This window comes from Lycorma delicatula, chromosome 2 (genome assembly GCF_047948215.1).
Source record: "Lycorma delicatula isolate Av1 chromosome 2, ASM4794821v1, whole genome shotgun sequence".
Classification (NCBI taxonomy): domain Eukaryota; kingdom Metazoa; phylum Arthropoda; class Insecta; order Hemiptera; family Fulgoridae; genus Lycorma; species Lycorma delicatula.
The window spans coordinates 210,748,699-210,774,193 of NC_134456.1; the positions used below are offsets into that span (position 1 = coordinate 210,748,699).

At 32.3% G+C, this 25,495-nt stretch overlaps 1 protein-coding gene across 4 annotated transcripts in view; it reads right to left on the reverse strand.

Moving 5' to 3' along the window:
- Positions 1-25,495, reverse strand: part of Opa1 (Opa1 mitochondrial dynamin like GTPase) — a 97,185-nt gene that overhangs the window by 15,796 nt on the left and 55,894 nt on the right. For all 4 annotated transcript variants that reach the window (XM_075357138.1, XM_075357137.1, XM_075357136.1 and 1 more), the window contains 3 exons: positions 21,567-21,725; positions 20,127-20,314; positions 12,084-12,298 (listed from right to left, as the gene is read on the reverse strand). In XM_075357138.1, coding sequence (XP_075213253.1) covers positions 12,084-12,298; positions 20,127-20,314; positions 21,567-21,725 — 562 coding nt within the window. The remainder of the gene's footprint in view (positions 1-12,083; positions 12,299-20,126; positions 20,315-21,566; positions 21,726-25,495) is intronic.

Genomic DNA, 25,495 nt, shown 5'->3' on the forward strand with positions numbered 1-25,495 from the left:
TAAAGCTGATTTCAATACTATGCGCAATACTGTATTAGTGTTTAAATCCTTCTGTAAGGTACATTAAGTACATCAGGTACTGTGAATTGTGCTGTCCCTAGTGAAGGCTTTCTGTAAATTTTAGTTTGAACATGATCGGTTTGTCATTGAAGTAATGCCATACTTATTTACAATAGAGGAATATGCTGATATGGTATTCATTTTGGGTGTGTGTAATGGTAAATTTTTTTGTTTTTTCTAGGTGAAACATGTTTCTGCATTATCGCCCAGACACGATATATTTGTTGTAATAAACAAACATATATCTCAAATAAAGTAAAAAAAATAACCACCTGCTTTACAGAAGTTTGTATGAATAACTGAAACTCACTACAGTAATTGAAATACCTGAATGTAAGCAGATGGCCCTACGAAAACGTAAAACATAAGATAACATTTCATTATCTCCTAGAATAGTTAGCATGTAAGCCTTTAGATTAAATTTGCGACACAATGCCACTAAACAGATTCAATCCACAAGGATGTGGTGCACTGTTAGTTGGCAGTTGCAGTGAGCACAAAGGGGTGCACCTGTTTGCATCATCTGATATCCATAAGTAAGCCTAGTGTGCCCTATTTGCAAACAGCAGATAATAACCTCCTCTCGACGATTATTTCTGCACAAGGAACTCCTAGGTGTTCTTAATTGTGTGAAGTTTATTGTTCATGATATTATTCCATTCACTTTGCCACTCATCGTAAACTACCCTTTTCCAGAAACAGACAAGATCATTAGAAGTAATGTGATAGGTAAAAGTAGGCTGAAAACAGGCCTCTTTTGCTGCACTATATGTGTGATCATTCCCTAAATTCCTATATGGCTGGGATGCAGCTGAAGCTCACTGTGGTATTACATCTAGTCATTTGAGAAATAACACACCGAATCTCACAAACAGAGTGTTTAAGAGTATGTGTTTGAGTGCCTGTATGGCACTCATAGAATCCAAGCAAACAAGTACATGTCATAACGTTGGGGTAATTATACTTAAGACCTTATTAATAGCAAAAAATGCTCTGCAAGAAAAATGCTGGAGATGTGCAGGCCAAACATATATGTTCTGTTGTTTATCATAAAGGCACAACAGAATTAAAGTTTTTAGAACCATCTGTATAAACTGTAACATCAGGATTCATGCTATTTATAATATTATAAAATTTATTTTGCAAAATAACTGAATTTGTGTTCTCTTTATTATATTGCCAAAGATCAAAGCAGTATTAACAAGAAAAGGCCGCCAAGGGGGGTAATAACATGGAGCAACACTAAGGACTGGAGGTAATTGTATATTTAGGGCTGAGAAGGCAGTGAGCTCTGATGTTTAGTGGAGCAATACATCTTGGCTGTTCCTGATATTGAATCATATGTTGGTTATAGAACAGCACATCAAAGGTTGGATGATTTCGTTGTTCTTTAATATAAGCTACATAAATGAAGATCATATGATTCAATCTATGCAAGAGGGATGGCTCACCGTTTTCCACCAGTAGACTTACCACAGGGCTTCAACAAAAAGCATCTGTAGCAAGATGGATGATTGAATGATGGACGGAGGACTCTAAGAACGGAGGGTTGAGCAGATGAATAAGCTACACTAGTTCATCGGGAAAAGATTAGAACTCAGTAGAAGCGCAACATACATGCTAAATCAGCTTCCCATTGAGTATTAGATAAAACTCTCAGCATGTCTAGAACTTTTAAACATTTTACTTTCAGCTCTTTCAAATTGTGTTACCAGTGTTAATCGTTGGTCAAACCACATTCCTAAAAATCTAACCCGTGTGCATGCTTCAACTGGTTCATCTTGTAAAAGCACTTGAAGGGTCAGTATCAAGCGTGAAATACACATGCATTTCATTTTTTCTGGAGACAATGTGAATCCAGTCTTATACACCATGATTCAAACGAGTTATATTTTGGAGTAGTCTCTTGCTAGTAGCTAGAGTTCTAAGTGTTACGTAAATTGAGAAATCATCAACAAATAAAGAACACATAATGGGTTTTCCCATGCAGTTTGGTATTCTATTTATGGCTACAGCTAATTTAATGGTAATGCTGTAACCACTGCAGTAAAATATGAAATACTTTTTCTGAATTGTAAGATTCCAAATCCCAAAATAATTAGTATGACTTTGGGAAACAGGTTCACTATCAAGTATTTGTACTGGCTACGAATGATCTGTCCAACATAACACTGTTATTGATGAAATTATTATCGATGCAGTCCAAGCGTCATTACGATATCTTTCTAAGTGGATCAGAGTTTTGCATTCAATGGTTTGGAGGACACTTAAACAAAATACGTTTTATTCTTATCATGAACACCCAGTTCAACATCTACACCCAGGAGATGGTTTGCTTTGATTGGAGTTTTGCAACTGGTGGAATATAAATCGACATTTCTATCAGTATGTCTTGTTTACTGATGAAGTGAATTTTATTCAAGATGGTGTAACAACTTACACAATAAGCATATATGGGGAGAAGTAAATACTCATGAAATGGTGGAAGGCAATTTTCAACACCGGTTTAGCGTCAATGTATGGAGCAGCTTTCTTCACAATCAGTTGTCTGGACCGTTCATATTACCTGACTGCTTAAGTGGTGAGGTTTACTTACACTTCTTCAAGAAGAATTACTGCAGCTGCTTTAAGATATTCCTCTAGTGTTGAGACGCAAAGTATTCTTCCAGCACAATGGCACACCTCCCCACTTCTCTGAGCCGTTTCCACTCACTCACTTAAATTATCACTTCCCTGAAAGATGGATTGGTTGAAGAGGTACACATTCCTGGGCACCACGATCACCTGATCTAACACCTTTAAATTTTTGCAACTGGGGATGGTTAAAAAATATTATAAATAAAAATAAAATATATTCTCTTGAGAAATTGATTGTCTGCAATAAGATGTCTGAAAGAACTAAAAAAAGAAACAAAAGCATGCAAAGAAATGTGTTAAAAATGGTGAGTTCATTTTTTAACATTTATTATAAATTGGTACATATAATGCATTTTGGTCTAGTGTACTGTTTCCTAAATAAAATTCAGATTTTCTTACTTTTCTTTTTTTTTATTCAACTTATCTTAAACCATTTTGCTCAGAATGAAATTCTTAACAACTTTTGTTTAAAAATGTTATGTGTTTATTACCCATTTAACAAAGTTATTGTATGCAAACACAAAAAAAAACAGGGTTTTTTACCCCAATTTATTGTGTTTTACCTTAGATTTCTAAAAAACTATTGCAGTACAATTCTGGGTCCTATTTTATTTGATTTTTCAAATAAAAAACCATAGGAATCACTAATTCTTCTCCTTAATTGATATCCTAAAGATTTCAATATGACCTCATTTCATAGAGTAGTTGAAATCCGAGCAAAATCTTTCACTTACCATAATTGCAAACGAAGAATCTTAGCACATATGTTTATACAAACTTTTTCCATTATTTTCATGAGTAGAATAGGTTATCAGAGTCCTGGGAGAAATTTGTGATACAACCTGTATATCAATTCTCCAAGTAAAGTACAATGAAGCATTTTTATAACCATAATAAAAACCTTTGTATATCTTCATCAAAGAACTCACTATCAGTACACCAAACTAGTTATAACTGTATCTATAATTTTCTTAATTAATTCAAAGATTTAAGTAATCAAAGATTGGGTAGACAACTGGACCTTCAACTCGGTACAGAGTCTAGGTTGCAAAAGGTATGGCATGGTTGAAAGTCTTCTTTGTGATCAAGTAAAGCTTTAATTTGGCATACAGATTATCATGTAAAATAGCAAGACTTCTCCTAAGTATTCCTTCCATTCCATCTGTTTACTTCCATACAGACAATAAAATCACTCACCAGTAAAGGCAGCAGTTCTAAACTTCACCTCTGACTGAATAGAATAGAAAGAATGCCAGCTCTGATAGAGAGTAGTGGGGAAAACTTCAGTAAAATCATCCACGCCTTTATTTAAACTGCTAACTGGATTGGTTAGCTTGAAATGTACACTACTATTTCAAAATTATTATTAACTTATTTTTAAAGCTTAGTTGAAGTCTCATGTCCTTAGTATAAATCAGCTGTGCTGCTTTAAGAAGCAGCTCACCCCAATCACTATACTGCCACAACTTCCTCAACAGTACTCTCTCTGCACAACCTTTAGAATGTTAATAGAGGGGTGGTCTACATGCAAGTAGCACCCAAGGTTAATGGGAAACTTAACTAGCATATCAGAAGGAGAGTGAGGGCCTATCTTCTCTGGTAAGGACACCATAAAGTTAACAAACAGCCAACAGCAGCACCACCATCTCACTACACACTAATCTTTGATATTTTGCTGAACTGGCTATAACTTTTACCATCCTCTCTCTGCTGTCTCCTGCTTTATTCCACGTAATTATTCTCTTCCTTATCTAGTCCTAGGATAACAACATATTAAACTACACCCCTTTTCCAAATGTCACCTAGATGGTAATTCTGCTTATGAATCTCATATTTGCACCAGATAGTTGATGGAAACAACAACGATAGGCTCCTTGTTTCACACAGTGCTGTTTTACCACCATTTAACAAGATGAACAGCAAATGAAATGCTTACAAGATTATAAATTACGATTACTGTGACAGTAAACCTGTTCCTATTACACCTGTTTTTTCATATTGTACTATGTCTGTAATGTTTATTCATGTATTTTTACTGGTGGATATTTTCATTTGTCATGTTGCTATGTAACTGGTTTACATTTCACTATCTCCAGGAAGTCAATTCTTACATTCTAAAAGAAATGAAGCAGTACTAAATGCATTATTAGCACTCAGAAATTAAAAAAAAAATAGTTTTAACAAATTAATTCTGAATGAGATTTTTCAAATTGAAGAATAAAAATTATGTTGAAATACTTGCTCCTGAAATATGCAATTTTTATATTTAATTTTTGACAAAATATAATTATTATTATGTGAATTGGAAAATTTACAATGAGATAGTGTTGTAACACAAAACTGGGATCAGACTTCTACAACACTGACTTGTAAAAGAGGGAACCAATACTACCAATATTATAAGTATAGATGAAACTACACATCTACAGTACTTGAAAAGAAAAAAACCTGACAGGAAATATGTTTCTATGTATCAGAAATGTATTATATAAATAATAAACCAATTTAAAGAAGTAATCATTTTTAAACAATAAAGTTATTTTATTTTACAATTTTCTTTTAATGGAAGCTCTTTTTTAAATTTCTTTTGCATAAGATAATGTTTAAAGCATTTTTCTAGAAAAAAACTTAAAATAATTGATAGTGAAAGACAAAACAATACTTTTAACTGTTAAAAAATTGAAAAATTTGTTTTCAGACATGTTCTTATACATATCTTAATGTTATGGGGATGAGATAGGGAAATGAAAAAATATCATACCCTTGCAGGAATGAAAATCCAATCATTAGATTTTTAAATATATTTATAAATTAACAAAAAAAAAATAACCTCTTCATAAAGATTATTCTTACATGAAGAGCTCCAGGGTGACACAGTGTCCTTAGCTGGTCAAAGTTTATTACTGATTGTAACAATCTATTCACTCTATCACTTATCATGAATCACACAATTCAGAAAACAGAAATATCATTCAAAACAATGCGATTAGTGAAAAGAAGCTGCAAACAAGCCTCTTCTGCCACATGATCAGTGCTCTTATTGTCTGAAAATCCAATTTAGCAGGAGATCCAGCAGAAGCTCCTAGTTGTATTATCTGAGCCACTTCAGAGATGATAGAATGTACACAGTCTGTCCAATGGAAAAGGTGACGGTAATAAAATACAAGATGTAAGTTATTTTTAATCTTCATTATTTTTTATTCAGTGATGGTGTTGCTAATTACTTTTCCTATACACCGACTGTACATATCACAGAAAACAGGGTGTGTCTGAAGTACATATCACTAATGGCTTGCAAGGCACTCATGGAATCTGAACAGACAAGTACGTGTCGGAATGTTGGGCTAAGTATATTGGAAAGGATTTTGAAATTGTTCGAAGCACTTCTGATACTCAATTGCAGGAATCACCTTCAAAACTGTGACCAAAGCCTTCTGGATATCTAAAATCCATGTTGAAATGCTTTTCTTTCATCATCAATTTTAGTTTTGGGAATAGCCAGAAGTTGCATGGAGCCAAATCAGGTGAATATCGAGGATGATCAAGCACCATGATACTTTTTTTTGCCAAAAAATCATGTACAATCTTGTGCTTGTGCACCAATACGTTATCATGCAACAAAGACCATCTCCCTTGCTCCCGGTATTCGGGTCAAACTCGAAGAAGCCTAGCCAATAAATGATTGATAATGCCAAAGTAATAGTTGCCGTTCACAGTCTGACCTTCTGGAATAAATTCTTGATGAATTTTTTTGAATCAAAGAAAACAATGAGCAAAGTCTTGATTCGACCTTTCTGAATTTGCACTTTCTTTGGTTTGGGTTCTTCTAGATTCTTTCATTCTGAGCTCTGATGCTTTGTGAATGGCTCATATTGAAAGCACCATGCTTCATCGCCAGTTACGATCTTGACATGAAGTATGAATCCATATTGGCTGTTCTTTTCATATCTTTGCAGTGCTCCACTCTGTAATATTTTTGATCGACAGTCAGTGTGTGCAGTACAAAGCGAACAGACCTTTTACCAGTAAGCTCTTCGATAAGTCTCACAGACACACAACAATCATATTGAAGAATTTCAGCCACTTTTTGAATGTTTTCTTCAGTTTGAACTGTTATTGATGGACCTGGCCGTAAATCATCTTCAATGCTCTTTTTGCTGTCACAAAATCTTGCAAACCACTTGAAAATGTTCTTACAACTCATTGTCTGACTATCATAAACAGTCTGAATCATTTGAAAGATTTCTGTAGCACTTTTACCTAACTTATAACAAAATTTAATGTTAGTGTGTTGTTCCATTGTTATTTTTCGACTGACACTCGAAATATAATGTCACATGTTATATCATTAAATAAAAGATGCTAGCGCCTTGAAATTTTTTGTGGTAAAAAGCTCAAATATATAATCATAAAATGAACATATTCATTCAGAGATGGCGTTGCTAGTTACATGAAGACTCAGTCATGTTTTCCATTGGACAGACTGTGTATATCACAAAGTGTGTCTGGAATACGCATCACTAATGGCTTGCAAGGCACTCATGGAATCTGAACAAACAAGTATGTGTTGGAATGTTGGGTTGAGTATATTTAAGGCCTAGTTAATCACAAACAACCTGATGCTGAAAACACTGGCAATACTGGGAAGGCCAAACATGTATGTCCTGCTACCAACCACAAAAGCACAACCAACAGATTGTCATATCTAGAGACATCTGTATGAACTACAGCATCTGGATTCATGCTTATTACAATATTAAAAACTTTTTCTTGCGAGATAATAAGGTTTGTGTCCTTTCTTTGATATAGACCAAGACTAAAGCGATAACTCACAAGTGAGGGCCACCAAGGGGAATAATAATATTGAGTAACAGATAGTACTGTAGGTAATTGTATATTTAGGTACGAAAAGACAATGGCTCTGATGGCTAGCAGAGCAGTAGATTGACGGTTCCTCATATTGATTAACATGCTGATTGGAGAATACCTCATCAAAGATAGGATGATTTGGTTGTACTGTGAGCTATATACGAGAAAATCATTTAGTTTTTTATTCCAAAGAGGTGTCTCACCAATTGTCCATTAGTAGACTTACCACATGGCTTAAAACGAAACGCCTATAGTCAGATGGATAAATGAATGGTGGACTGCATTGAGCATCTTTAGAATGGTGGCCTGTAGTGATGAATATGCCACGCAGCCATAGTTTAAGTGGAAATGGATCAGGGCTCAATAGAAGCACAACATGCGCACACGATCAGCACCCCAATGAGTAATAGATAGAACTTTCAGCATGGCTAGCATTTTTAAACATTTTATCTTCAGCTCCTTTAATTTGTTACAATCCATGTTAGTCATTGGTCAAACCACATTCCTAAAAATCTAACCTGGGTGCATGCTTCAACTGGCTCACATGGGTTAATGGTTAATGGCTCACAGTTGGGTGTAAACATGTTCCCTCAAGCGTGAAAAGAAAATGCATTTAATTTTTTCTGGAGAAAATGTGTATCTAGCCATTTTACACCACGATTCCAAATGGTTATTGTGTTTTGGAGCAGCCTCTTGCCAGTAGCTAAAGTTCTAGATGTTACATAAATTGAAGAATCATCTATAAATAAACAACACATAGTGGGTTTTTGCACATAGTTTGTTATAATATTTACGGCTATGGCAAACAAAGTAACACTTACAACACTTCCTTGAGATATTCTGTTTTCCGGTGTAAAATTTTTGGATACTGTCGTTTCAACTCAAACTTGAAACGACTGACTACTGAGGAAACCCCTGATAAATGTAAGGAAATTTCCTTGTATAACCCATTCGTGCAGTTTATTTAGGATTCCCCTCCTCCAAGCTGTGTCATATGTGTTATGCAAAAAACAAATACAAGTAGGCATTAGTGAAGTAGGAAGGTGTTTTAAATGATAAATTCAAGAGCAACAACATGATCGATAAACAATCTACCTTGACAGAAACTGCATTGTTCGGGGGCCAATAAGGGAATTTCTCTCGAGGTACCACACTAGACGACAAATTACCATTCGTTCCATCACCTTGCACAAGGTACTGGTTGAGGACATAGGACGATAATTTGAGGAACATGATTTATCTTTACCAGATTTCAGTATAAGAATCTGGAATATCCTGGTCAGAAAATGTTCTATTATTGATACACAAAAGATATTGTAATGCAGTATCAAGGAGGTGAGATAACACACTGAGCCTGATGTTATTATTCAAGGCATACTTTAGCTCATCAAAAGAAAAAGGAATGTTTAATCCATTTTATGAATCTGATAACAAATGGTCCACTTTCTACTAGCAACTTATAGCTGATAAATTCACAACAATATGATGCAGTGAAACTACTATAAACATACTTCGAAACCTATTTGCCACACTGATGTGGCAAATACTAGGTTACAAGGATGCCGTTGTATTCCAGTGCAATTGCTGTGGAAATTGTTGTGATCCACACATGGCACAAACTCTATACAATGGACAATTCTCTATACAATGGATGATAGTGAATATAAAAATAAAAATGAATTCTTGAAAAACAATGTAGACTACTCATTGAAATCTGTTTAGGTAAGTTTTACAAGCATTCTTGAATCAAAATTGTATTAGGTTACTGGTATTGGTTCAGTTACCATTAAGTTATGGCCTATGATTAATAATTTAAAAAAAAACTATTTTAAAAATTCTGAAAATGTCAACTTCAACAACATAGGGGCTAAATATAAAAAATATATTAAAAAAATATAAAGTGCAAAAAGACAAGAAAGTCCCTTGGAGTACTTATTTAGTGAGTCAAAATGGTATCGCTTTTAATAGGTTTTTCATGATTTTTTAAATGTTATCATTTTTTTTTAGTACAATACGAAATTTGCCATAAACATCTACAAAAACACTGTAAGTTGTGCAAATTTGAGATTTTTATCACCAGTCCCATCAGAGTTATTTGAAGCCAAAATTTGAATTTTTAAAAAAGGTTTCAAAAATTCATAAAAGTTTAGGGGTAAGTACATCACCATTAATATTATTTATGGTAAAACTACTAACATAAGAGGTGCGACAATAAAGTAATGAGATTGATTTTTCTTTGCAAGATGTGGCAACCCTGCAGCTTGCATAGGCACACCATCTTTGATCTTGGTCTATAAGCTACTTCTAGTCCAAGCGGCACATTGATGCAACTGCTCAGGCGTGAGTTGTGCTGTAATAAGTGAACACGTGTTTGTGTCTGTCGTCACAGAAATGAAACCGCAAAATTTTGCGCAACGGTACCAGGGTGTCAACTTGACCAGGGTGCGTGAAATCGTACGATCTGATGGAAGATAATCTGTGAAAATGATTGCAGAAGAACTCAACATCAATCGAGAAACGGTTCGTCTAATATTAACTGAAGATCTTGGAATGAGAAAGATTTGTGCAAAAATGGTCCCCAAAAATCTCACACAACAACAGTGAGAAACACGGAAAAATGTGGCAGCTGATCTGTTAGAGCAAACGGAAATCAATCCAAATTTGTTGAGCCGTGTTATCACTGGTGATAAAGGTTGGTTTTTTCAATACGATCCAGAGACAAAACGCCAAAGTTTGCAATGGTGCTCAAAGGGATCACCCAGACCAAAAAAAGCTCGGATGTCAAAGTCAAAAGTGAAATGCATGCTTGTGTGCTTCTTCGATTCCAGGGGAATTGTTCATAAAGAGAGGGTGCCTCCTGGACAAACAGTTAATCAATATTTCTACAAAGAAATTTTAGAAAGACTTCGTAAACAAGTTCTTCGTGTCCGTGCCAACATTGCTGATAATTGGATTCTGCATCACAATAATGCGCCATCCCATACTGCTCTGTCAGTACAGCAATTTTTAATCTTAAAACAAATTTCAGTACTATCACAGCCACCTTATTCACCAGATATCGCTCCGTGCAACTTTTTTCTATTTCCAAGAGTCAAAATGGCGGTCAAGGAATACCATTTTCAAACAACACAAAATGTCCAAAAAGCTGTGACGAGGGTCTTGGAGGATATTACAGAAGATGAGTTCCAGAAATGTTACCAACAATGGCAGAAGCGCTGGAATAAGTGTGTGCAATCAGAGGGGAACTACTTTGAAGGAGACAACACTAAACATGACTAAAACGGTAAGCAACATTTTTTTTTCACATCAGTCTCATTACTTTATTGTCGCATTTCGTATATCTACATATAAAAAAATAATTCAAACTATGTATGCCAACCCTGCCTCTTGAAAAAAAATTACAAAAGTGAAATTTTGCTGTTTTCATGTTTAACTTATTGGTAATTTTCTTGTAGAAGAGATAGGTAAATAAGCCACTGGACCAATCTTTTACCAGAAAATATGAATAATTTGCTTTTTGTTTCATCCATCCAGGACCAATAGTTTTTTAGTAATAATATTTTCCATAAATCCTCACAATCACAAAAATGGCCGCCATTATTGTGATTGTGATTTCTTAAAAAAAAAAAAAAATGGTTTTAAGGTCCTAAAACATGTAGGAAACAAGTGAGTAAGTTTCATTTTTTTTTGAATTGGTCAAGCAACCTGCTTATGTTTTTTTGGGACACTTCAAACGGATTGACCCATACAGAACTTGTCACCATTTAAAATATTATCATCTTGGGGACTGTTATTGTTGTCAGAGAGTGAGGTTTTTTTAGACGTGAAGTCTAATATTGATGGTTTTTTCATATGTACCACCAACCATCATAGGGTTGTTTGTGGATTACTAATTTTGGTCTCATGAGTATTACGGAAATACAGGACCACCTCTGCAGAACCCACACATACAGAGGCTAGAGCTAAATAAAACTGGGTTTGCCCAGGTACCCAGAGAATATTGTTCGAGACTCTCTACGTAGAGCCATCAATCCATTGACATGATATTTTCCATCTTGAGTTATGGTTGCATTTTGTAAGGTGTCACAACAGCACTGAGCTTATATCTAAGAAGAAATTGTAATATGCTGCTATATTGTTGTGGAAGGGTATATGTTGTAATTTGTGTAATGTTCTTGGTTTTGTATATGTGTACTGTGTAAAAGATACAGCAGCTTGGTGTTTAGTGAGAAGAAAAGCAGCTGAGACTAGTGCCGTCAGGACGCCAACCATACAACCCTTTTAATGGATCAGGCATGTCAATTTGTACTTCCCAGATCTTTTGAAATTATTATGTAGCTCAGTTATGTAGCTTATGTACTGCCAGATATTAAGAAATTTGCAGAAAAAGGAAAGAAAGTTATTAACATAATTTACTTTACAAGACTTATTTACATGATTTTCTTTTGGACAATATTAAACAACTTATTTAAGTTAATGTAACTAGTAGACTAAATTTGTGAGATCATTCAACAAACCTTTGATTCCCAGACATGTCTATTCATTGCATCTTCCATTACTGCATTCTTTAACAGGTCAAATATATCATCATAATTTCTATCTTGTTTACCTCTCTCAATAAACTGTGTAAACTCATCTCTTAATACTTCCCAGCCTGCTTCAACAGATTGTTGTGGCAATGTTTGATTAGCCCATTCACGCAATTTTATGTCAACACTAGTGTTGAACATCTCTGAAAAAAGATTGACAGTAGAAATAATTACAATCACAGTTTTAAATATCGCAACAGTTAAGCTGCATTAAAAAAAAAAAAATGCAGCAGACTTCTAACAATTACACCTAAAGCAGGAAATAGTGGGTGTACATTTTTGCACTTCTTGAATTAAAAAAAATTCTTTATATAAGTATAAAGCTTATGGTGGTTTTTGAAAGTTTAAAAAGAATGTAAATTGTCTGTAAAAATATAATGACTAGTACACTTTACTATTTTACTATTTATGATTCTATCATTAAACGGATGAAAGTCAATTAATGTGCTAATGATCTAATACTCAATTTATTGATTGAAAAAATGGATAAGTTAATTAACAAAAAAAAAATTCAATTTCTTAAAAATTAATTTCAATTAAAAATTTAAATTAAACAAAAAAAAGAAATTAACTTTTTGATTTAGGTTGCACTTATTGACACACAATAATGAATTTTAACAGATTTCCAAGAATTCTACCATTTTGTAAAGCCATTTCTTAATTTACTGACTGTCTGAAACTTACCTTCAGTATCACTCACTATTTCATTATTACTGCCAGCATTCAGGTGGCTAATCAGCTGAACATATTTAATACCTACAACACATTCTTCACTTCAGTAGTCATTTTTAATTTCAGTAACATGCAAATTTTGACCACACATCAGAATCTATCGAATCAATATTTTCTTAATACGACTGCTATTTTTCTTAATATCTGCTATTTTATATATTAAATTTTGATTGTTATCCGATTTTTTATCATTTCCCATATGAGCTTGAACGGCTTCAAATCTAAATCTGGGCAATAAGAAGGCAGTCTGTGAACAGAATGACCACGTAATTGTCAAATACTGTCAAGAGAATAAGTTGTAACAGATTTCAATACTTGCATAGACTGAACCTTAAAATTGATTTTTTTTAAGGCATATATCCCTACTTTTTTAACCATTTCTATATTTTACCTAATGGCTTGCCACATTTGGAATCTTTTCAACTTTGACTCAATGATATAGTACCATTGTTGTGCACTAGTGTACTATTTGGTTGCAAGTTTTTAATAAGTTTTTCTGTACTCCATTTCTTGAAGTTCTATTGATTCATATTTTCATGAGAGTCACTTGTTTTTCAGCTAATGGTCCATGTTAGTAAGGCATTAGAAAACTGTTTTTCCTGGATACATCAATTATAACAATTTTACCTTTGGAAAAAGGTGGATGAAATCTCACTTTACACCATTCTACCGTGAATTTTTGGTTGAATATAAAATTAAAATGCAACTTTCACCCAAAAAAATTAGGCTTGTCTTCCTTCTGAAATTTTTTTATGGCTTTCAAGTAAAAATTCTTTCATACTAATAATTAACTTGTCAACAATTTTCTATTATTTGTTGTCTTCACACACTTAAAAAATACATTGTTTAATACAATTTTGTTTTTCTCTCCTAACCATATTATAATTATTCTTCCCCTTTTTAGTTTATCTAATAACTTCTTTAAAATTGGTTTTATTTAGTCAGTCTAATAAAAATTTTGTACAATTTTCCTAACAACTTATAAATTAAAACTGTCCAGAATTGTTACAGGTTTCTTTTCTTAGGGCTTCTACTCTGAGTATTAAAACTTGACTGCTTCATTTTATCTCTAAATATGACATCAGCATCCTTCTTTAAATGTGTTATCGTCCGGACAAACAACTGGAAACTTTGAGAGAATGAAGTTGAATTAGTTGGAATGAAATTTTCATCTGATTTCTTGTTTTTATTGAGCAGTACTTCTTCTTTCATAAATTTTAGGATGTTATACATAATTTCTTTATTCTGTCTATGAAATTTTTTACTTTTTCTTTTAATTGCTGGATTCATAGTAGGCTAACAATGTCATCAGATTTATCCAATGGAATATACAAACGGCATAAATAAAAAACATAAAAAATTATTTTAAGAAATTTTCAAAGATATAACAACCTAAATGAATAGAAACAAAAGGCCCCTAAAGATGTCATGTGCATTACTGGACAAACAGCATAATAAGCTTGTAGTCTATTAACGGATGTAGTCTACTAATCTAACAGAACAGTGATCCAATTAACGTCTATCTACTTTGTAAAAAATTACATTTTTTATTTTTGAAATTCAAAATTAAAGTTTCAATTCACAAGTCTAACAATCAGTTTTCCAATTTTTTTAGAGTGAAATGTGCTTCTGCAAATTCATGGCGGCTAGTGTAATGAATTCAGATATAATTTACCTTTATTTGTTTTGTAAATTATTAATTTTTAAATTGTAATATTTTGCACAAACTAAAAAAAAAAACAAAACTGGAATGAATGCTTTTACCAAATATGTAATCCATACAAACATTTTTCTACAAATTATAATTGGACTATCAATCACTTCTTTTTTTAATTAAAAAAATTTGAAAAGTTACATTTTTAATATAATACACTCATAAACAAAGTTATGGGTAAATTAAAAAAAAATCATTGAGATTACGTACAAAATATGAGGCCTAATTATAGTACTATCATGTGGCTGTTTCAGGTAAAAATGATTGGTTTTTATAGCAATCCCTTGGGAGATGATTCTATAGCCATAAGAAAACGTTCACATAAACATAGGTCAGAAAATGATTCATTAGTGAGTTTCTGCTCGTGAAAAATTTAGCCCTGCTTTCTACTTCCTCTGTGAAATAAAACCATACTAAAATTCTTGAGGTAAATTTGGTTCTTCTTTATGGTTTTTGATTTAAGAAACTGAGTATAAGTGGTTCCAAACCTCTATCTCACTTAGGTATTAAGAAAAACAGGGTAAAACGCAAAAAGGTTTTGACGGAAAATACACTTTTTTAGGTCTAGAATACCAATAAATAAAGAACAATTTCTAGTTAACTTAGAATTTAATTTAATTCTGAGAAAATTGATGTAAATAAAATCAATAAAAATTAAATTCAAAATTAAGAAGTTCAACTTTAATTAGAAAAAACACACAAACTGGGTCGAAAAAGTGATACAATTTTAAACAGAACAATTTTCATTAATGTTTGAACAACATAATGTATATGAACTATCAATAACAGAAATAAATGAATAAAAAATAGATTTAAAAAAATAAAAATCACATTCTTTTGGATTTTCTCTAAAAATTATTAAATATAATATGGTTAGTTGATAAAGCTGCAAACATATATTCAAAGCAGTTGCTCAATGTGGCCGTTCAATGTATAGTTCAGCTCAGCAAATCCACAGTTGCTGGGCAAATCTAATAGCATCAGTATTATTCCTAATAGTAGCTTCAGCTTCTACTAAACAAAGCCTCAACTCCTCTTGTGTGCTAATATGAGCAGAATAGACTAACGACTTCATTCAACCCCAAAATGTCCACTGGCATGAGATCAGGATGACCAATTTACTGGTACTTTTTGACCAATCCACTGCTGAGTAAATGTGTTATTTAAATAATTCATCACATTATGACAGTAAGCTGGTACGTGCTAACATTGAAAAACCACGTCTACACTTTATTTGCAAGTGGAATATCTTCCAAGAGTTACATCAGATTTGTTTGTAAAAATGCAAATAATACTCTTTATTGAGCCTTGGCAGTAAGAAAAAAGAGCCTATTGAGGTTATTACCAAGAAGACCACACAACACATTGAACACAAAGTCCTTTGGAAATGACTTGTAGCAGTCTCATGAGGATATGACTTTCTTGTGCTCAAGGGCGAGTGTTTTGATAATTTACCACGCCATTTCTTGCAAAACAGAATTCATCAGTAATTAGAATATTAAGAAGGAAATTGGGATGATTAATGTTCACATTTTTTAATTAACCATGGACATAATTTCATCCGTTTTATCAAAATCAGGTGGTAATAACTCTTGTACATATGTTGTATGGAATGAGTATAATTGTTGCTCCCGTAACATTTGCCACACACTTGACTGTGAAACATGAAAGTGATGCGACAACCTTCTGGTGCTTCAGGTGGGAGATAACTGTACTGCATTCAATATTGCTTTTTCAGTGTTGGCATTTCTTATAAAACATTCACGATCAGTATCAAAACATTGTGGTTTAAGCGCACCTGTTTGTCGAACTTGCCTCTCCAAAGCCTCAAATATTTTTTTACCTGGATAATTTTCCCGGTATTAATGCACAGCAGCCAATCCATTTCTAATTACTTTGTCATAAACTAACAACATGTCCGTCAACTCTCCACTTGAAAACAAATTTGTGATATCATCAATTGGGAATGACTAACCGAATAATAACGCAAAAATACTGCTCAAATGAATATTCAGATGCTAGACACTTAATTGTTGATAAGCTGTTATTGCCAACATATGAAAAAATAAACATTTTTAATACGTTTTAGAAGAATGTCTTTCAAATTTATTTTTATAATATTTGGCAAGTGTATGTACATTGTTCTGTTTAAAATAGCATCACTTTTCTGATCCACTTTATTTGTTTTGTTTTTAATTTAAATTGAACTTCTCAAATTTGGGTTTAATTTTAATACAAGTTATTTACATCAATTTTCTCAGAATTAAATTCTCTACAAAGTTATTTTATTCCATCCTAAAAAAGTGTATTATCCGACAAAATGTTTTTATGTTGTACACCATTCTTAAAACCTAAATGAGATAAGAGATCTTCAGCTACTTGGATAAAAAAACATCAGGAAGCACCAAATTTACCTTTCAATTTGTACTCCAAGAAGTTTAATAAAATTTAATTACAGAGGGAGCAGAAAACAAGGTTAAATTTTTTGAGAGCAGATACTCACCAACAAACTATTCTCTGACCTATATTTATATGAACTTTTCTAATTTTTGGCCATATAATCATCTCCTGAGAGATTGCTGTGGAATTTTGAATCAATTGTATTATATATACTGTTTTGTACCCGTGCATAAACAAAAAAAAAGAAGAATATGCTGATAGAGTAATAACTTGGTAGTGAGTTTAAAGTAAACTTAACTTATAATGTTAGACCTGAATAAAGATTAAATTTTTATTACATACTCTACCTTTGAAAATAAATTATACATTACTTGAGTAAAACTCAAAATATTGTAGGATTTAATAGCCAAGCTTACTTTCAGAATATTAATCCAAAAACCATTTTAAAAGTTTAAGAAAAAGAGACTCACATATATTTAAGAAAAAAAATTACTGAATTTTTCATAATTTTGCTAAGATATAACTGTCTGTAAGTATCAGAAAAAATGAAGTCAAAATGGGTGAATGGAATTTTCTGCTGTCAATTTACCATGTTTTTCTCACATATAACAGTTGTATACAGAAGTAGATAAAAATAAAAATTACTTGCAGTAAAGTATATCTCATCTTTAATGAATGCCACAGATTAATAATCATGAAACTCCACATGCTTTTAAAATTACATTAAAAGAGATTAAGATCCCTGATGTTACCTGGAAAATCACTTCAATCATGAGGTTTTTAATCCACTCATTATATAGAAAACAAAGTTTTGAGTAGATCTTACTGGGAGTTAACCCACTAAATTACACCAAGGATTTATTTGCTCTATAGGTTTGCACATCCTCAGCCGTGTGATCTGACATACAATCCCAGTTTTAAATGGGGAAGAAGAGATCAAAAGTTTTGGATAAAAGGATGGATAATCAGAAAGGTTGACCTAATTCAAAGGAAATGATATATGAAACAACCCATCAAGAGGACGGGTTGCCCATGCTTCCTATAAGCACCGACAACTACCAGCTACCAGGTTGTACTATCTCATTTTACCACTGTTTTTTTTTTTTACTATTATACACTATAAAAAAATGCAATACTCACGAATTTATAGAAAAAAAATTAAACAAACTAAACAAACAGAAATTTCTTTGTCAGATCCAGGTAGAATGAATGATATGGAAAGATACAATTCTAGTCTACTAGTAAATGTTAATGAAGGTAACAAATATTAATGTATGACTGGGACATGGTAAAAAAAGGAAGTGATTTCAGAAAATGACCAATAAGGAGATATTCAAACAAGGCCATGAAGCATGACAAGAAAATGAAAACAGTGGTGAAAGTTGAAGATAATGGGCCTAGTGTCATGCACAGTGCAGCACTACAACAGTCTGAACACCTAATCAACTGCCTAGGTTAGGAAGACGTCAGATCATATATGGTATTATGATGTCACACAAATTAAAATGTTTTATGAAAGAAAGTTCTGTATCTGAAAAATAACAATCAATAAGGTCTTATTACGAAAAAAAATTGACTGAATTGTATACTAACTTTTTTTTTCTTTGATTGTAATAGTTTACTCAAAAAATAATAATCAAAAATAATAATAATACAAATAATAAAATAAAAACAAAATAATAAAAATAATTTATAAATAATAAAATAATTACAAAAATAATAATCCTTGCTGTTATACTAAAAAGGCATACTGTTGTAAAAAGTACTAATGAATTAAAAAAATTTAATTTCATTGTATTAAAAGAAAAACTGTTGCTGAAATTCATTGCCAACTTATTGTAGTTTATTTTCAGTGAATCTAAAGAATTAAGTCTAGAAATACCAACAAAAATTTATCTTTTGTTGATATTTCTTTTGTTTGGAATGGTTACAGAATAATTTTGCTATACTGTTAAAACTATATATGTAATGGATATCGAAAGTGCTGGCCAATGATTATACGAAAAATAACGAGGCTGCAATCTCATGCATTATGAATATCAAGGTGATGATTCTGGATTTCATTTGACAGGAGATGAAACATGTGAAGAGTCTCATCAAATGTCAGAGAATAACTGATCATCAATGATATGGTGAAACATATATTTACTACATAGAAAACATTATGCCAATTTCAACATAAATAATGCCAATTTCAACATAAATAATCATGATAACTTCTTGTCAGGAAAGCACCATCTGTTTGGAAGTATATACTGATGCTTATCAAGAAATGTTGAATAAACTATGCCAGGCATTACATACCAGTTGTAAGCAATAATGTGATAATATTCATCTACAAACCATTTGCATCAAGCATAACTTATTACAGACCCATCAAATAGAAAGGTTTAAGTCCTTTCTTCAAAGAGCTCAGTACTCGCATCAAGGAACTTTCCTTTGTTTATGAAGTTGAAAGAACATCTGGCTGCAAAAAATTTACAAGAAAATGAGATGCACAGTATGGTAGTGATATGGTTAAAAGAGAAGATGGGAAGCTTCTATGATATAATTCTCAGGACTACTAACTATATTGAAGTTAAAGCCAACTACACTGAAAAACAGATAAAAAAATATATACACTAATAACACTTCTTGACCAAAAACAAAATTTTTTAAAGATATTTCCTGGCCTTCATGCAGCTTTGCTTCAACAGTCATTTGTAATTTACTAACCTAACAGTTGATAAATTAAAATAAAAACAGAGTAAAAATACTGCCTATATGAGTGGCCAAAATCCTTGCATTCTTATATATCTTTGTAATTCTGGTTGACTAGGAGATTGAAATATTTAGACTTGCTAACTCAAACCGAGTAAATACTTCGTTCTTCATAAGACTAAAATTGTCTAGAAAGCTAACATTAAAATCACTACATGTCACTAATTACAATTACCTGGAATTTATTAGGAATTTAAAAAAAAAGTCTCTGATAGTTTATGTAAAAAGGCTTCAAAAGAACCAAAAAGAGATCTATGATTTATCATCAGTATTAATTTTAGAATAGACAGACAATGAATTGCACAGCATTCAGAATTAATTTATAATTAATTAATATTTTTATAATTTTGTAACAAAAAACCTACTTGAATCTTCAGTTTGAGCAGAAGGTATGTAAATGTTTTCAAACACATGCTGAGATACTTTTTCCCAAATTTGTTTCATTAGAAGTTCTTCCCATTGCTTAACAGAAACTCCACTTAAATTTACAACTTCATCCAGTATTTCTCCTCGAGCTTTTTCAAACAACTCATCTCTGTCTAACTCTCGCAACCTATTACAAAAAGACACTTCCACTTAATTGCCATCATTATATAAGTATCCATTAAAAATCTTTACAACTTTGATTGAATTAACTTTTGCAAACATGGCATCATTGGTAAAATATAATTTAATTTAAATATAAACATCAAACATTTTCAGCTATTTCATCTTCAGGAGGATTGATCTTATAATTTAGAAATAAAATATATCAAATTCACACGATAAATTTATTTTTTAATTTATTATAATCAATTATTATGATTCTAACAATTTTATCTTGTGAATTTTACGTATTTTTATAAGTAAAATTACTATATACTATTTTTATACGTAAATTACTATAGATCAATCCTACTGCAGATGGCGGAATAGCCGAAGACGTTTAGGGAATGAATTAAACTTTTGGTAAGCTGATTTTAATATTACATTTAAATTAAACTTTGATTGGATATGACAAATTTACTGTATGACCTACAATTATAGATACCCTGTAATTACTTAAGTTTCTTAAGGTAAACATTTGTAGAACAAACAAAATTTTAAAACTACAAAACTGAATAATTGGGCAATTTGATTATATTTTTACCAGTAAATCACACACCATAAACCAGGTATATTGATAATTAGTATAATAAAAATTCCAACTTCTGCATATGAAAACACTAAATTTGTTAAAAAAGGCATATATTAAAAAAAAAAAATTACATAAGAAAATACAAATATTTTGTATTACAACATAACAACTTAAACTGTACGAAAGAGCCTCATTACGGTTCATTGTCAATTTTTATAAAATACCTATCAGTCTATGAATAAAACTTAAAAACTTGGTTCTTAAAACTTAGTAGTAAAAAGATTTCAAACAACAAAAACTGTCCTGATAAGGTTCATGACAATATTTGCTTAATAAATATATAATTTCTGCATCTCTTTTTAATGTATATATTCTTCAATTAAAAGTGTTATATTTTGCGCTAAATTTATTTTTTATAATAATCTTCACAAATCTGCATCACTTTTTTTATAACATTATTTTCAAATATTAAGTTCAACACTTCAATTGTTTATTTATTAATTCTTTCATTTTTTGTGCTACACTGATCAAGGTTTTTCTTGATCCTTTGCTAGAGTGGCCCCTTTTGTGGATTAAAGACACATCATTTCTTAAAAATTTTTATTAATATAGTTATAATAATGATCTGAATAAAAAAATTTAAAAATATAAAAAAAAAAATAAAATACAAAATGAGAAAGTCTTATACCTCGGAAAATTATTTTTCCACTCAGTTTCTAAATTAAAACGAGTAGCTTTGAAAGCATCAGCTTGTTGTTCAACAGTTTCTTTTACCATCTTCCAAAAACAGTCAGCTACTGCTCTACTCAAGTTCCTCGTCGTTACCTGCCCGGTTACAGACACATTTCTGGAAACATAATTAATTTCAGTTTACTAAAATATATTAATGACTTCAGAATACAGAGCAATTCAAAGAGGACTTCACAATTTTAAGAGTATATAAAAATTTATTTAGATAACTTACAGATCCGATTGAGATCTCATTTCATAGCAAAACACATCAAGTTTTGACTCACGTAGTTTATTAGTACTGAATTTGAACACCAGCACTGTCACCAGTGTTGTTGAAAATTGATACGTTTACTGTGCAGAACGTGCTTGCTGTATGTTTTGGTTTTACAATTTGCAATCAGCAACTGTAGTTCAATGTAATTTCTGTAGAACGTGGTAGGGAGCCTCCTGGTAAGCATACTCTTGATACCAAACCTTTGTTGAGACAGATTGGTCTGTTAAACATACAAATCGCCAGGAAGCCCATGTGCTCCTGCCCTGAAGCTACGGAACAACTCAGAAAAAGCTTTGTAGTTTGAAGAAATCAACTAACTCTACATGTATCACATGAGACTGGCATTCCACAAATGACTGTCTGGTGTATATTACATAAATGATTGCACTTGAAGCCATATGAACTAACCATGGTTCAACACATTACAGATAATTACAAAATTGCCCAGCTGCAGTTTTGTGTGGTAATGATGGGGATGGATAGAAATGAAGACAACGATACATTTTAGACAATGTAATTTTTAGTAATGAGTCAATGTTTCACATCAGCGGCAAGGTGAATGCTCTTCTTCCAGGAGGCAATTATAAATGGTATCATATCAGTTATAAAGTATGTATCAGTTAGATGATAATTATCAAGATGGACAGGACACTATTACTATCAGCAAGATGGGGCACCACCTCACTACTGCCTACAAGACAGATTTTCTTGATACTAGATTCCCAGGTTGGTGAATTGGACATGAAGGTCCAAATGCATGAACACCTTATCCCACACATTTGATCCTGCTAAGTTTTTTCTTGTGGGATTTCATTAAAGATTGGGTTTATGCACCACATTTGCCTGCTGATCTTGTTGAACTATGACTTTCAATTAATGCCGCAGCTGCAGAGGTAACATTCAACTTGCTGGCTGCAGTCTGGAATAAAACCAACTTTAGGTAAGATGTACATCGCATTACAAATGAAACAACGCATTAAAAATCGAACCAAAGTGAGTACTGGGTGACAAACTTGATGTGTTTTTCTATAAAATGAGAACTCAACTGAATCTGTATGTTATCTCAATAAATTTTTATATGCTTTAAACTTTGTGAAGTCCTTTTTAAATTACCCAGTATAAACTAATACAACTGTAATGGGTTTAATAGTATATTTTTTAAGTAACTTTTGGATCTTGGGTAGGATAAAGGCAGTAATTGCATCTTCATGATCTGATGATTCTGAAATACCTAGGAATGTCTCAAAAAATAGCATTTTATAATGTGAAATAAAATAAGAGGATGAATAAAATTTAAAGGGTAATCTTGCTATTCTACGCAGCAAGCAGTTCTTATCTGGATGGTGAAGTGGAAGTTAATGGTGTGTTATAGGGGAGGAACCAACTTGGTTAGCTCCTCCACCCTCCATCAGTACAGCCAAGAGTGAGCAAGAGGTTCAGTCGTGTGTTGCACAATGTATAATCATAAAGTTTTTAAATAAGGAAGGCATTAAACCCATGGAAATTTAACTCGTTTAAAGATACAGTTTAGGGACGCTACACTGTCCCAGAAAGGAGTGAATATGTGGGCCAGACAATTTAAGGAAGGGTGATAAAGTGTAGAAAATGAAAGTCATGATCAACACCCGAAGTCAAGTCCCACAGCTGACAACATCCATGCCATTTGAGAGCTTATTGAAGGTGATCGGGTTCACTGTTGGAAGAAATTGTGTCAGAAGTGGGTATCAGCTATGGGAGTGCTCAATCCATTATCACTGATCATCTTGGCTTTACAAAGAATAGTGCTCGATGGGTTCCTAGGTTGCTGACTGAAAATCAAAAACAGGTCAGGTTGGAGATCTGTGAGAGATTTCTGAATCGATTTCGCCTAGGAGACAATTTTTTGAGGCACATTGTCACATTTGATGAGACATGGGTCCATCATTACAGTCTGGAGTCAAAAATGGCAAGTAAGGAGTAGCAAAGGAAGAATGAGGGCTGCCCAGTGAAGGCCAAAACCTGTCAGGCGGAAAAATTCTTGCAACAATTTTTTTTTGACTCAAACGGAGTTTGACTCATTAATTTTCTTCACAATCAACCAACGGTGAATGCAGTTACTATTGCCAGCTGCTACAGTCAACAAAAGCCGCCTACTGAAACAAAAGACGGGGTATGTCCATCAGAGATGTCATCCTTTTCAAACACCAGGCTGCATACTGCAATTTTGACAAGGGATACATAAATTGTAAAAAATGCACTAGGAAACCCTCAACTTTCCTCCCTACAGTCCAGATTAATCCCCTTGAGACTATTTTTTGTTTGCACCCTTGAAAGAATCACTTGGAGGGGAATGATTTGTAAACAATAAAGATGTTGAGGAGCATGTGTGCAATTGGTTGACAACTCGTCCTCAAACTTTTCTAACAAGGAATAATCAAGCTTTCAAACTGTTGGAAAAGTGTGTAGATTGTGTAGGAGACTATATAGGGAAATGATGAAGGTATGAATTGTGTATATTAATCAATAAATTTATAAAAAAAATTACCATTTATATTTGATTCACTCTCGTATATATTAATTATTTGATCTAATATCTGTCTACTTTATGTTGAGGCCTGAAGTAAACACTACATATTCTGAGCCAGGCAGTATGAACCGGGTGTACACAAAATTGCATGACAGCTACAGTGCGCCTTATTTAGCTTTTATCGTAATAATAATACAGAAATAGTTGCCTATTGCTCAGTATATTCTAAAACATTTGTTTATCAAATAAAGAAAAGGTCATAAATTGTTAAATATACTAAAGTTATCTTTGATGGTAATTTTGTTTTAGATGGTAAATAATTTGTGCTTTACACAAATCCTAAAATACTATTTACATGCATAAAATAAATTAAAAAATATTTATTGCAATTTTTTATTGGTTTTTTTATCAATTTGTTACGGTGAATCGCTCAATAAATAAGCACATCCACTCAAAACTTCATCTTCATCTTCACTAACATTAGATTAATGATCAAAATTAATGAGTTTATTCACTTCGTTATCAACAAAATAATCCATCTTCTACATATTTTATTCTTCTTGCAGCACATGTTTAACACAGTTCCACCACTTATCTGCTAGAGCAATAGTTTCAAGTTCACCTTTACATCCACTAATTTATAAGTTTTTTTATTTCAAGCTACAACAAATCCTTTTATATGATTCAACACTAGTTCTACTGGATTCAGATTGCAGTTGCATGGTGGAAGCCGTAATATTGGATGTCCATTTGCTTCAGCTATATCATCAATTACATATTTGTTAAATCTTTGCTTTTTTTTAAACTTCTTCTAGGACTAAATGTATAATCAAATGGGATTTATTTTTCTCTCAGCCACGATACTATTTATGTTTTTAGCCATGAAGTATTCAGGATTTTTTCTAATTTTGCATGATGGTATGGTGCATTATTGATAATAATGACACTATTTGGCAGAATTATTTTTATAATAATATTAAACCAGTTTAAAAAAAAAAAATTACCATTCATATCTTTGTGCTAATCGCCCTTTTTATTGGACTTTGAAAACTAATAAGGCACTATTAACAAATCCATCTTCATTTCCTACATGACCTGCAACCAA